Source organism: Felis catus, chromosome D1, assembly GCF_018350175.1.
Source record: "Felis catus isolate Fca126 chromosome D1, F.catus_Fca126_mat1.0, whole genome shotgun sequence".
Taxonomy (NCBI): Eukaryota; Metazoa; Chordata; class Mammalia; order Carnivora; family Felidae; genus Felis; species Felis catus.
In genome coordinates, this window is record NC_058377.1 from 57,714,463 (window position 1) to 57,729,554 (window position 15,092).

The 15,092-nt window shown below is 41.9% G+C and overlaps 1 protein-coding gene across 5 annotated transcripts in view; it reads left to right on the forward strand.

The window, feature by feature from the left end:
- P4HA3 (prolyl 4-hydroxylase subunit alpha 3) overlaps window positions 1-15,092 on the forward strand; it is a 42,365-nt gene extending 27,273 nt beyond the window's left edge. For 3 of the 5 annotated variants that reach the window (XM_006936977.5, XM_045038749.1, XM_023239444.2), the window contains 6 exons: window positions 2,922-2,986; window positions 4,303-4,462; window positions 8,468-8,530; window positions 12,057-12,125; window positions 13,519-13,615; window positions 14,443-15,092. In XM_006936977.5, the coding sequence (XP_006937039.3) occupies window positions 2,922-2,986; window positions 4,303-4,462; window positions 8,468-8,530; window positions 12,057-12,125; window positions 13,519-13,615; window positions 14,443-14,513 (525 nt within the window). In that variant the 3' untranslated portion in view covers window positions 14,514-15,092. Of the gene's footprint in view, window positions 1-2,921; window positions 2,987-4,302; window positions 4,463-8,467; window positions 8,531-10,735; window positions 12,017-12,056; window positions 12,126-13,518; window positions 13,616-14,442 lie in introns of those variants that run through there. The other 2 variants (XM_023239443.2, XM_023239445.2) reach the window with 2 other exon arrangements.

Genomic DNA, 15,092 nt, shown 5'->3' on the forward strand with positions numbered 1-15,092 from the left:
TAAAAGGCTGCCCTTGCTTAAACTCTTTTATGGGTCACTTTAATGTCACTTAATGCTCCTTGGCCTGCCTGCTGCTGACCCCCTCCACAGCATGTGCCCCTTGCACTTGACACCCCAGCCACACTAAACAACTTGCACCTCCATGAACAGGCCATGATCCCACTAGCCTCTGCACACACTCTTCTCTCTGCCTAAATCACTCTTCCCTTGGCCTCTTTTGACCTGTATGATTCTGGTTGTCTTCTGCGCATCCTGGGAAGCCTTCCTGTCCCCCATCAGAAGGGACTACATGCTCCTTCTTTTTTTTTTTTTTTCCCCCCAATTTTTTTTATTTATTTTTTTGGGACAGAGAGAGACAGAGCATGAACGGCGGGGGGGGGGGGGGGGGGCGGGCAGAGAGAGAGGGAGACACAGAATTGGAAACAGGCTCCAGGCTCCGAGCCATCAGCCCAGAGCCTGACGTGGGGCTCGAACTCACGGACCGCGAGATCGTGACCTGGCTGAAGTCGGACGCTTAACTGACTGCGCCACCCAGGCACCCCTACATGCTCCTTCTTAATGTTTGTTTAGTGCCCTGAACTTGTCCATTATGGCCCCACTGCATGACTTATGTCTGCTCCATATGTTGTATTTTCAATGCCTAGCGTTGTGCTCAGCACAGAGAATAACCAATAAATATCTGCACCCAAAAGTGAATGACTGTGCTGGTGTACAATAAATGTTAAAGGAATTAAGAGCAAGATGGTTCTTGAATAGGGAGGGAGGTGGAGTGGAGTATCCCTAGGATTTTTCTTTATTTTTTTATTTTTTATTTTTTTTTAACGTTTATTTATTTTTGAGACAGAGAGAAACAGAGCATGAATGGGGGAGGGGCAGAGAGAGAGGGAGACACAGAATCGGAAGCAGGCTCCAGGCTCCGAGCCATCAGCCCAGAGCCCGACGCAGGGCTCGAACTCACAGACTGCGAGATCGTGTCCTGAGTTGAAGTCGGATGCTTAACCGACTGAGCCACCCAGGTGCCCCATAGGATTTTTCTTTAAACCACTGATGTTGCCCTAGAAAAACGTAAGGGAGCAACTCCTCTAAGAATGTCTCCTCTCTCCTCTACAAAAGGCTCAGGGGAGGATGCTGGGTGAAGGACTAGACAGAAGCATTATCAGTCACCTACTGATTTCCTGCATCCTGGTACCATAGAAGGATAGGCTGAGAGGACCTCCCAAGTATGTGCTGTTCACATGCTGCATTTTATAGCGAGTGTAATGGGTCCAAGGAAAGGACGAGACTTTTTCAAAGTTGTCTACGTGGGTTAGCAGGAACAATAATACTATAGAAGCCTCCAAGCAGGGAAAGGTGTCTGTCTTGTGCAGTTCATTGCCCTGTGTTCTGCTCTGAATGTATGTGAAGTGCCAGGCCTGGGTCATTAAGCACAGGACTCTAGTTCATTCATTCATTCATTCATTTCACCAATAGTGAGCACCTACTCCCTGCCAGGCTTTCTCTGGACCCTAGGGACCCAGTAATAACAAAAGATTTGCCATCATGGAGCTGACATTCTGATGACAGATGCAGAAATAGACACATCCTTATGTAAATATTTCTCTTTCTGGGGCGCCTGGGAGGCTCAGTTGGTTGAGTGTCTGACTCTTGACTTTGACTCAGGTCATGATCCCAGGATTGTGGGATCAAGCCCTGTGTCAGGCTCTGCATTGAGCATGGAGCCTGCTTAAGATTCTCTCCCTTTCTCCATCTCCCTTGGGGCACCTGGGTAACTCAGTCAGTTAAGCATCTGACTCTTGGTTTTGGCTCAGGTCATGATCTCACAGCTCGGTTCATGGGATAGAGCCCTGCAGTGGGGGCACTGACAGTGCAGAGCCTGCATGGGATTCCCTCTCCCTCTCTCTGCTCAAGTGCTCTCTTTCTCTCTCAAAGTAGATAAATAAACTTAAAGAATTTAAAATTTATATCTACACATTCAGAACAAAATGGAAACAGTTAAATTAATGACTTTGAACCTGTTTGGGGTTTTTTTCTCTCCCTCTCTCTGCTCAAGTGCTCTCTTTCTCTCTCAAAATAGATAAATAAACTTAAAGAATTAAAATTTATATCTACACATTCAGAACAAAATAGAAACAGTTAAATTAATGACTTTGAACCTGTTTGGGGTTTTTTCCCCCCATAATCAAGGCAGTTGCAGCCAAATAGATTTTGATTCTTTGTAGGGAAGGGCTTTGTGGGAATTGTTCAGAGGAGAGGGCTGTGCCCAAGGGTGGGGAATTTCCTTGTTAGAGGTGTTCATTTAATTTGACAAACACTGAGTGCTTACCTTAGGCCAGGCCCTGTGCCACTAGGAGACAAAGAAGAGTGAGAAACAGCCTTGTTCTGACAGAACTCACAATCTCAGATACAAAAGGGATTCAAATAGCACTTTATTTCAGTTAACAAACTTTTATTGAGTGCTTATTGGCTACCAGATATGATGCTAAAGGTTATTTTTAACTCAGATTTTTTTTGTCATTTATTATTGCTTATTTTCAAGATTGATAGCTATCACTAAATTTGTAGCATGAGCAAAATAATTTTTTGAGAGAGAGTGCACAAGCATGGGGGAGGGGCAGAGAGAGAAAGAGAAAATTTTAAGCAGGTTCCATGCCCCGTGTGGAGCCTAACACGGGACTCCATACCACGGCCCTGGGAGCATGGCCTGAATGGAAATCAAGAGTCATGCTTAACTGACTGAGCCACCCAGGCGCCTCCCACCTTCTTTTTTTTTTTTTTTTGGCATGTGCAAAATATTTCTAAATTAAGGAGGAATTGGCGATTGTTAGGTTTACACTGAAGAGAGGGGCATGTCTATGGAAATGATACAGTCCTTTCCTTCACATCATAACCATTTGTACTTTCTCTTACGTCCTTCACATCAGTTACAGAGATCTGTGGTGGCATCAGGTGAGAAGCAGTTGCCAGTGGAGTACCGCATCAGCAAAAGGTAAGAGAGGTCCTTCCCTGTAGGGACTCTGGTCATCCTTGCTGCCTGTCCTCAGGCCTGTGGCACAATGGAAGGTCAGCGATAGCCATCCAGAGATGCTGCTAGAGAATCCGTAGTTCATGTATTGTATCTGTACATTCTTGTTGAGAGGGAGGAATTTCTACTCCTCTCACGCAAGGGCCTATGACAGGTTATATGGTCTGAGGACTTAACTAGGAGGCCCTTAGGGAAAGACTTGACAAAACTTCTATGCCCCAAACCAGAAAATAAGTGTGTAGTTATTCTCCTAATCAGGATTGCTTTTCCAGAGGATTCAGTCCTGTCCCCATTTGGAATCTGACTTTATAAGATTCCATTCCTGCTTCCTGACTCATATTCAGAGCATGACTTGCCAACATTCAGGCAAGAAGGGTGGCCGGAATCTCTGGACCTGATGGCTTCTAGAGAGGCAGAAGCAGCTGAGAATCCAGCTTTATCTTCTTTCCTCAATCCTTGATTTGCACTGTAAAGACAGGACTTAGGATTGGTAAGAGGATGAGTCCCCATCGGAGCCATGGGAGACAGTGACAACAGCATCCATGGAGAGGACAGACCCAGGATGGGTGAATAGTTTTTGTTGTCTGGGAAGTGAGGTGAATAATGAAAGCTTTGATTCAGAATCATTTAGCTTAACTTCTTTGGTACATTTTGTGACCTTTTATTAGGAGTTGTTTTATAAACTTTGGAAGGTCCATATGACCTCAGCTTCATTGCTTTTCTAACCTTTATGACACTGTAGGGTCAAAGAGAAAATTCGACCTTCTACTTAGACTCATTGCTTTTAGCAGAGTAGGTGGTATTCTTTTTACTTTTCAGGTAAAGAAACTGAGACCCTCATTACCTCCTCTTTTTTCTCTACCATCACTCTGCATCTGTTTGAATTTTGGTTCTGTCCTCACAGCAGCACTGGAACTGGTCCTTCAAAGGTCACCAGTGAACTCCCAATCACCAAATCACTTTCCTGCCCACCAACCTTCACTGATTATCCAACTACCCGCAAAGACCAGTTTTATGACCACGGTGTCCTCAGCTTTTTACATGTCCTGAACTTACTTTTCCAGCCTTGTTTCTCATTACTTCTTTCATAGACCAAATGCTTTCACACTTGTGCATATTCTATACTGTTATACCTCCATGTCTGTGCTTATGCTGTTTCTTTAGCCTGCCTTCCTTCCTTGCATCCTTCTTTCTGGCAATTGATGTAACTGATTCATTCACAGACATATAGTCATTTCTGGCATCAGATCATTGATGCTCCAACCTGTGATGTGTTTTAGTGCCTGGCTGAAGGACACTGTTGACCCACTGCTGGTAACCCTTGATCATCGCATTGGTGCCCTCACAGGCCTTGATGTCCAGCCTCCCTATGCAGAGTATCTCCAGGTGGTGAACTATGGAATCGGTGGTCACTATGAGCCTCACTTTGACCATGCTACGGTAACTATGGGGCCAGTGATCAATCTCCTGGGGTAGGGAACCAGGGTATTAATTGCTCTGAGGCAGAGCCCTTAACATGCTCTCAGGGAACACCAAGTGAAATCTTAGAACAAAGACTCTTGTTGCAGGAAGGTCTGAAAGCCTTGGTTTCAAGCAGACTGCTGCTGACTCATTTCCTTTTGGGCCACAATCACCCCTCTCTAAAATTTGCTAGTGGGGAGAAAAATATGGCTTGTCATGTAGTCTTCTGTCTTGTTTCATCCAGGGACTTCCCAGTGAAGATTGTCCTTTTTACAGTCACTTTCCTTTCCACATGATTTCAACTGCCCATCTTTGTTGATGTGTATTGAGCAAGTAATTTTTAAGGATTAAAAGATCTCCCCAAAATTGATCTATAGATCAATAACCCAAACTTTATCAAAATTAGAAGAAATTATAGAAATTAATAAGCTGATCCTAAAATGTATATGGAAATGCAAAGGATCCAGGACAGCCAAAATTTTGAAAAAGAACAAAGTTGGAGGACACAACACTACTTGATTTCAAAACGTAATATAGAGCTACAATAATCAGGGCTGTGTGGTATTGATATAAGGATAAACACATAGGTCAGTGGAACAGAACAAAGTCCAGAAATAAACCCACACATGGCCAATTGAATTTTGACAAAGGTGCCACAGAAATTCAATGAGGAAAAGATACTCTTTTCAACAAATGGTGCTGGGACAATTGGGTATCTACTTGCAAAACAACAACAACAACAACAACAACAACAACAACAACTTTAGACTCTTACCTCACACCATATACAAAAATTAACTGAAAATGGATTATAGACCTAAATGTAAAATGCAAAACTATAAAATGTCTAGAAGAAAACATAGAGAAATCTTTGTGACTAGGCAAAGTTTCTTAGGATAACAAAACATGATCCATAAAAGAAAAATGAAGAGTGATAAATTGGACCTCATCAAAATTACAATCATTTGCTTTTCAAACACACCATTAGAAAATGAAAGGACAAATCACTAACTAGGTGAAAACACTCATAAATTGTATACCTGGTAAAAAAAAGTTGTATCCAAAATATATAAAAATTCAGTATATATATAATTCAGTATATATATATATATATATATATATATATATATATTCAGTATATATATATATATATTCAGTATATATATATTCAGTATATATATATATTCAGTATATATATAATTCAGTATATATAATTCAGTAATAAGACAACTCAATTTTTTCTTTTATCTCTCTATTTGTCTATGTATTTATCTATCATCTATCTAAGTAAGCTCTATGCCCAATGTGGGCTTATGAGCTTGAATTCATAAGCCCAAGATCAAGAGTCGTGTGTTTTACTGACTGAGCCAGCCAGGCACCCCATAACTCAAATTTAAAAAACGGGCTTATTTCAGGGGTGCCTGGGTGGCTCAGTTGCTTAAGTCTCCAACTCTTGATTTCGGCTCAGGTCATGGTCTCACAGTCTATGAGTTTGAGCCCCACATTGGGCTCTGTGCTGACAATGCAGAGTCTGCTTGGGATTCTCTCCTTCTCTCTGTCTGCCCCCGCCCACCCTATCAAAATAAATAAATAAACTTTAAATTAAATAAATAAATAAATAAATAAAATAATATGTTAAAAATGGGCTTATTTGAATTAATATTATGTATAGGTTAATAATGAAATAGGTTATTTGAATGGGTACTTCACCAAATAAAATAAATGAATGGGTAATAAGCACATAAAAATATGCTCAATGTCATCAGAGAAATAAAAATTAAAACCACAATGAGACAGCACCATACTCCTATTACAGTGGCTAAATAACAAAGACAATATCAAATGTTGATCGAAGTGTGCAGGAGCTCAAACTTTCAAACATTGCTGATGGAAATGTGAAATGGTACAGCCATTTTCAAAGATATTTTGGCAGTTTCTTAAAAAGTTATACATATAGGGGTGCCTGAGTGGCTCAAACATCCAACTTCAGCTCAGGTCATTATCTCATGGTTCATGAATTCAAGCCCCGTGTTGGGTTCTGTGCTGACAGCTCAGAGCCTGGAGCCTGCTTCAGATTCTGTGTCTTCCTCTCTCTCTGCCTTTGCCCAGCTTGCACTTTGTCTCTCTCTCTCAAAAATAAATAAAACATTTAAAAAAATTTAAAGAAAAAATTATACATACACCTACATATGATCCACCTATTCCTCTCCTAAGTATTTTACCCAAGAGAAAAGGAAATATGTCCATACAAAGACTTGCACAAGAGGGGCATCTGGGCAGCTCAGTCGGTTAAGCATCTGACTCTTCATTTCAGTTCCGGTCAAGATCTCGCAGTTCATGAGATTGAGCCCTGCACTGGGCTCTGTGCTGATAGCACAGAGCCTGCATGGGATTTCTCTCTCTCCCTGTCTCTCTCTCTGCCCCTCCCCACGCACACACTCTCTCTTTCTCTCTCTCTCTCAAAATAAATTAATTTTAAAAAAGACTTGTATAAGAATGTTTAAAACAGATTTATTGATAATAGCTAAGAATTATAAACCCAAATGCTCATCAACAAGTGAATGAATAAACACATTTTTCTATATCTACACAATGGAATACTACTCAGCAATAGAAAGGAATGAACTACTACTGATATACCCAACAATATAGATGAATCTTAAAAACACTATGCCAAAAACCAAAACAAAACAAAAAAACACTATGCTAAGTGAAAGAAGCCAAACAAAAAAAGACTACATATTTTATGAGTCTGCTTATTATGAAATTTCTAGAAAAGGCAAACTATAGAGACAGAAGGTACATCAGTGGTTGCTCAGGGTTGAGGGTGGGATAGGGACTGACTACAAACTGACATGAGGGAACTTTTTAAGCTGGAAAAGTGCTCTAAAATTGGATTGTGCGAGTGGTGCACAACTGGTAAAATTTACCAAAACTCACTGAAAAAAGTACTCTTACAATGGGTGAATTTTATGATATGTAAATTAGATCTCAGTTAAACTGTTCTATGTCAAAAGAGTGTGTCTCTTTGGCAAATAACTGGGAACTCCAGTCTTATGACTTGGTGTTCCTAGTTCCTACAGAGTAATTATCTGTAATAGTGTATCTACAAATTTCTTTATTTCACTGGAACCAAAGGTACAGTTAACCTCAGATAGTACTTTCACTACTGACAAGCAGTTCTGTTTGATTAGTACAGTTGACCCTTGAACAACTCAGGCCAACTCCTTGCACAGTCAAGAATCTGTGTATAATTTTGACTCCCCAAACACTTAACTTCTCATAGCCTACTCTTGACTGGAAGTCTTGGTGATGACATAAACCATTGATTAACACATATTTTGTATATGTTTTATATACTGTAATCTTACAATAAAGCAAGCTAGATAAAAGAAAAATGTTATTAAGAAGAGCATAAGAGGGGCGCCTGGGTGGCTCAGTCGGTTGAGCGGCTGACTTCGGCTCAGGTCATGATCTCGCGGTCCGTGAGTTCGAGCCCCACGTCGGGCTCTGTGCTGACAGCTCAGAGCCTGGAGCCTGTTTCAGATTCTGTGTCTCCCTCTCTCTGACCCTCCCCCGTTCATGCTCTGTCTGTCTGTCTCAAAAATAAATAAACGTTAAAAAAAAAATTAAAAAAAAAAAAAGAAGAGGCTCTGCCTCTTTAAAAAAAAAAAGATCATAAGAGAAAACATGTTTACAGCACTTATTGAAAAAAATCTATGTACAAGTGGACCTGCCCAGTTCAAACCCATATTGTTCAAGGATCAACTGTATACAATTCATTTAAATGAGTCTCTGATAAATTAGTAAAAGAAAAACAGTAATTGAGTACCTGCCTGCAAGGGTGGGTACTCAACTAGGTGTGGCTCAAGGCTATAGCCCTTCTGTGACACCCCCATTTTCCTCCCTCTATTATGTTAAAATCCTGACTGTTACTGTGGTGCCATGTGCATAAAATAATGATATGTTTTATTTTTGTCCCAGTCACCAACCAGTCCACTGTACAGAATGAAGTCTGGGAACCGAGTTGCAACATTTATGATCTATGTGAGTCTTGCTTTGGAAGGACCAGAGCTTCTTATTTAATGACTATTTATACTGCTTTTATTTTATGGTTTTCAAAACCGTATCGGATACTGATTTTATCTATCTATCTGTCTATCTATACAGCACAAATATCTCTGAGACTTTTGTGACTTTCAGACAGCATTTTTATTAGGCTCTATAGGAGCTAAAGAAATATAAGTCAGGGTTCCTGCCCGCAAAGAGCTTATACTGCATACACTTAAATATGACCTTCTCATTGGCAGTAATTAGGAAGGGAAGTGGGGTTACATTGAAGGCCAAGAGATTCCTGACCAACACAGGAAGAGAATGTGAGGGTCTCTCTCTTTGAAGTCCCATAGACTAACTGGTGTTGGAAAGCATGGACCCAGAGATGAGGTTGTAGAGCCGTGACAGGAAAGAGGAAAGAGAAATGAGACACCTAAGATTATGGAAGAATAGAGATGCCTACTGAGATGCTCTCTTATATGCAGTGAAAATTCTCTTTCCTATCTCCCCATAAAATGTTCAGTAAAATCAGCATTAAACCCCCTTAACAAATAAATCGGCCTCCTCTCCTAGTTTCTGACCTGATCCTACAGGAATTGAACCCAGTTGCTATTATCTCACCAACCCCCTTCCCTTCAAATGGTGTGGGTTTACTTCATTCTCTATGGACAAGTCATAATTTCAGTTGTCTGTCACTTAAATTATAAGAGGTGTATTACTGTTCACTGAAGGCATAAACATATTAGTAGAAGGGCTCTGCATAACACCCAAAGATGAAGTCCTGTTTCAGGCTCATTAGAATAGCAGACACACCCCACCCTAGCATTCCCTCTTTTGTCAGTGCTGTATTGTCTCCACAGTACAGCCAAGAAAGGACAACTAGAGGCCACACTTTATGGTCTGTAATGCTGGTGATCCCTTTGTGTTTCTTCACGTGACTCAGTTTTCTACTTCCTGCAGAACTGGAAGGCTATCACTTCCAATGTGTCTGGCCTCTAGTGGTTATTCTGAGTGTTCTTATCAGGCAGAGGGACGTCAGCTCTCCAGGCAGGGGGCATGTCTTATTGCCTGCAGCTGGTTGCATCTCTGGTTGATGACTCAAGCTGGCATGGGTGGTCACAGACAGTGATGAATATCGTTATCAACCAAAGAGTAGGACATCTAGGGGCCAGTATCTCCCTGTCCTTTACTTCCCTAATATCTCCTACCACTGGTTCCCTGGTTACAGAGGTCCAGTTACTATGGTGAGGGTAGCATCGATGCAAGAGCCCTGCAATTTTAAATGGCAAAATGCAAGTGTGTGTATATGGGGCGGGGGGGGGGGGGCGGAGTGACTGCACACAAACATGTGCATGTGCATTTGGGTTTTAAGCATTTGTGACAGTGGATTGGAATGCACTTTGGGTTTGCACAGTGGAATGGAATGCACTTAGAGTTGGCCTAATTCTGGTTCTGCCGCTTGATATATGTGGCCTCAGCACAAACTACATCAATTCTTTGAGCTCGTTTTCTTGTCCTGTGCCTCCCATTGGGTTGTCTTGAGGATCTGATGAAATAACATAAGGGAACATCGCTCTATAAAGTTTTATCCGGCATGTTTCTATCATTGTACCCCACAAGCAAGCATAGAACCCCTTAAAGGGGCACTGGCATCATGGGACCTAGGAAGTGCTAGGTTATGCCCAATTCTTTCACCTTCAGGTTGGGGAAAACACCATCATAAACATTTCTAACAACAAGCATAGGGTTTGTGGAGAACCTAAGAGCTATATTGCAGGGAGAAAATAATGTATAAGATGTACAGAGGACTGAGCTGAAATCAAGTTTGTAATTTTCTGTTCAAATTGGATAAGATCAGTCCCAGTACAAAACAGTGAAAGCTTTAGTCCTACCCCACGGACTTCGCAATCCTGTTCAGGCGCTTCATAGCACACAGGTCAGGTTCTCTTTTCAATTTGTTGGATAAGTCATTCCTTCCCACCATACTGCAAAACCACAGGTACAGGAATGCAGGAAAGTCCAGGTTCCCCCTGTGTAAACCCATAGTTGCCTACAGCAGGAGTTAGAACAGAATCATCTAGTTTGTTGGTTACACAAGGGCCAAATTGTTGCTCTCATCGACCTTCTCAAAGGTCGCTAAGAAATGCTAAAAATCACAGGGAGCTAAGAAATGCTAAAAATCACCACTGCCATTACCAGGTTCTGAAGCACCACGTCAATTCAATTTCTTCTAACAAGTGACAGCTTCCCAACCCCTGACAGGTGAATGTGGTGGGATCCATGACTGTTCTGATAGGGCGAGGTAAGACTGGCACTGTCATGTTGTGCTCCTAGTGCAGCATGTATCAAAAGTATTCAATGCATGCACACACTCTTGACTCAGTAACACTAATGGTCCAGACTCTTTCCTACGAGAAGAGCATAAGATGAAAAAATGATTTTACTCATTAAGAGTTGTTTATAATAAACATTTGGAAATAACCTGAATGTTCAAGGGTGTAGCATAAAGATTGTAAGCAGGGATTCTGTAGTTAGCATTGGCTCAGTTAAATCAGGCTCAGTCACTGAGGAGTCAGGTGACCTTTTGTGAAGTACTTAAGCTGAGACTCAGTTTCCTATCTGTAAAAAGTGAATCATAACAATAACAATTCTAATTTATAGGACTGTTGTGAGGAATAAGTAGGATATCCACGAGGACTTAGTATAATATCTAGCATATAGTCAATGCTGAGTAAATGTCAGTTACTAGTATGTAAATTATAACAATGCCTTTTTTTCCTCGATGATAAGATGATGAGTAATATTTTTAAGTATTTTCCTGTATTTTAAAATTATTTATATATTTGACAATCAGAAAAAAACTTCATATTAAGAGAACATAGCCACAATTCTAGAATATACCAGTGGTGAAACTCCTTAGCTGAGGTTACCTAGAGAGAGAGATGAGTGGTGTGGGAAACATGCCACAGCTGCAGTCAGTGGTTCCTACAATGCCCAACTTTGAAAACTGTTATCTAAACAGTGCTCTGCAAGCCACAGTCATGACCCATTCGTGGGCTGTGAAATTAATTGAGTGGATGTGGTCGGCATTTGAGAAATCTGAACTAGAATAGAATGAAATAAAATGGAAAATAACAAGGGGTATCTCATCTAAGAATGTTTATGAAACTTGTACTTCAGGGGCGTGTGTGTGTCTTGGGTTGTGATAATAAACTAGATTTCTTCCTGAGGGTCTCAAACTTCGAATCTACTTACTGTAGCCCTCAATAAGGATGTTAGCTGGAAGGATAAAGAAAGGGGGAATTCCTAAAGGCTTTCCATTTGTGGCCCTGCAGGCAAACACTGATGCCATTGAGCAGTCTTCCTTAATTCCTAAAGTGGGTCATTGTCTCTCAATAAGTATTTCTCCCAGAGCTGAAACAGAGGAAGGAATCTATGTGGAAATGACATCAGATGTCAGGTAGGGCAGAGTTGGATAGTCAGGGGCTATTTCAACGCTGGCTCTTCTCTGGCACTGTAGCTGAGCTCGGTGGAAGCTGGAGGAGCCACCGCCTTCATCTATGCCAACTTCAGCGTGCCTGTGGTCAAGGTGAGTGGGGATCTGGTCCCAGCACACGGTGGTAATAAAAGTGCAGAACTAACACTCGAGCTTTGGTGCTGTCTGTGTCTGCAAGCTTATTCCTGGGAGGGAGGATAAAAAGGTGTTTTCCCCTGATTCTCGAAATTAAAGGTAATTCCTCAGTGTGGATGGCCACATGATACTTGTGCCTCTATTTTTTAATTTTATGACTACTTATATTGCAAGTAGCTGGATAACATGTCTGCCTTCTCTATTACAATAAACTCCTCAAGGTAAGAACTCAGTTTTAGTGACCTTTGGGTCCTCTGAACACTGAGGGCCGAAGGCACTGAGGGTACAGACAAAAACTCATAGTCCTTGTCATCCAGGATCTCAGAGAAGTTAACAGGCAGGCAGGAACAAAATATGGCAATAAGAGCTATGAAATCACATGAGGCACAGAGGAGGGCCATGTGATAAGAGGTTTTACTCCCCCCTCCCTCATCCCCTGGTTCAGACCAGTCAAGCTCCCTCACAGCCCCTACCTAATTCAGGAATGAAATGAATATATATAAATGATATCGTGCCTATAAAACACTTAGCACAGTGCCAGGCACAAGGTAAGTACCGCATAATAAAATGCAGAAATCTCTGAATACTCGGGATTGTTGTCTCTTCTGGGCTTGAGAATGCAGATGTTGTCAGTGCATTTGTGAAGCTGTTCATTACTTTGGGTTTAAACTGCTTCTAATGTCCAAGGTTAAACTAAGTGTATAGGAATTGTATAGGGGGGAAAATCTGTGTATGGGATCAAAAAGAACATATAGCATTTGGAGCCAAAACACCTGGGTTTGAGTCTTGTGCTCCTTCTTAGTTGCATTATTTAAAGCCGCTAAGCCTCAGCTTCCTTGCTGCTAAAGTTGGGAGTTATGATACTGCCTGCTTCCTGGGGGTGTTATTAGTAAGTGCCAAAGGAAGGGTAAGCATCTGAATTAAGTTCTTAATTGTATAAGGAATATTTTGTTCCATTTTGTGGTTTTTCCTGAGTGCCTCTCCTCAGTGATCCCATGACATCACGGGATTCACCTTTCTCCTAGCACTTGCTACACCATCTTGTTCTGGTTTGTTTTTATGTCTTGTCTCTCCACTAAGACTGTGGGCTCCTGAGAGCAGAATTGGACATGATTTGTCTCTGCATCCTCAGAGCCTGGAGCAGAGAAGGCTCTCAATAAATGATGTATGCATGAATGAATGGGTGAACGGCAACTTACGCCATTTTGTGCCATTTTATGCATGACTTGCTTCCAATCTGCGTGGATAATTTTCTCATTTAATGACATGCATGCATTTGCCTTAGTCATGTACTTCCAAAGGACTGAAATTCTGGGCTTACCCTCTCTGGGGTGGGCCCTTTTGTTTTCAGAATGCAGCACTGTTTTGGTGGAATCTGCATAGGAGTGGTGAAGGGGATGGAGACACACTTCATGCTGGTTGTCCTGTCCTGGTGGGAGATAAGTGGGGTAAGGCCTGCCTTTCTGGGCATAAGAATGGGACGAGGGGGTCAGAGTAAAGTGAAATAGGGGGTGGATGGAAAATAGCATAGCCTTGTCATTCCAATAGCTTCCTTATAGTGCCACATTATATTGAGATGATCAGGTTGTTGGGTTAGTTGCCCCCAACAGATTGGGAAGCCTTAAAGGACAGATCCTCTTATAGAGAAGCTGTCAGTGAAAGTTTATTGACCTGACCAGACAGGCCTTGCTTTCTGAGCACAGTTGAGGAAAACGGTGCTAAGTTCCAGCCCTCTAATCCAAGGAGAGAACCATCGAGCTACTATGTGTAGCATTTAGTGCCTCCCCGTGAGGAGATGGTCAACCAAGGAAGAGATAAATAAGCAGCAGATGTATTCATGTCATATATGTGTCCAAAACCACGTAGTTCTGACGACAGAAAAAGAAATAGACGAGAGACTCTCATGCTGAGATAGGGAATTGCCAGGAGAAGCCACCCCTTTATTCTCATTATTCTGGATTGGCACCAGGGGGAAGGTGGACTTTTAGGAGCTACATGAATAAAGAGTAAGTGACCTTAGTACCCAAGGTTTGAGAATCAGTGTACAGTAGACAGGCCCTGTCAAAGACTTTTTCTAGGGGACAATGTCCTCTTTGCTATTTATCTTTGCTAGAAGCAACATCCTGTGGTCTGTAGCAGGGCTGGGATGAAGATAGGGCAAGCGAGTTGCGTAGGGTGCAGAATGCAAGCGGGTCCTCACACAGCCCTGGGAGCGAGCATCGCTGCTGTCTGCTCTGTTGAGCCTGCTCTCTTCTTCTTCCCTATTCTCCCCCAGTGGCCAACAAGTGGATACATGAGTATGGACAGGAATTCCGCAGGCCATGCAGCTCAAGCCCTGAAGACTAAAATGTTGGCAGAGAGAAGCTGGTGGAGTCCTGTGGCTTTCCAGAGAAGCCAGAAGCAAAAAGCTAAGCTAGGAGAGGAGAAAGGAGAGCTACCGGAAGAGGGCCTTGTAAGCATTGCTTGTTCCTTGCAAATGGGAGCTAAGGAAGTGATCTGTATCAGGGAACAGAATTTACATGGTTTCTCCTCCAGTCATTGCAGTCAGAATAGAATGGACAGCAATACAAAGAAGGTAACAAGAAATCCAAAGGGAGAAGTTTCTGGGGCTCAGGCTCTCTATGTTGGAAACAGGACTTACCAACAGTCCCTGGGGTTTGGTCAATGACGGTTCTGCCACTTTGAGCACTGACCACAGGGGCCCAGAAGTGGCAATGAGGACACCTGCAGGAAGGGGCTAGCCTGAGTTCCATGGCTTTTTGCCCTTCCCTCCACTGACTTCTGCTGAGCAGGGATTGTTTCTGTAACAGGAGTGTACCTCATATGATATTTTTAAAAAACAGAATGAAGTTTTCTTCTTTTTTTTATATGATGATATTTTAATACAGCCATTAAAAGTGTTAATAAATCATTTTTCACAACCAA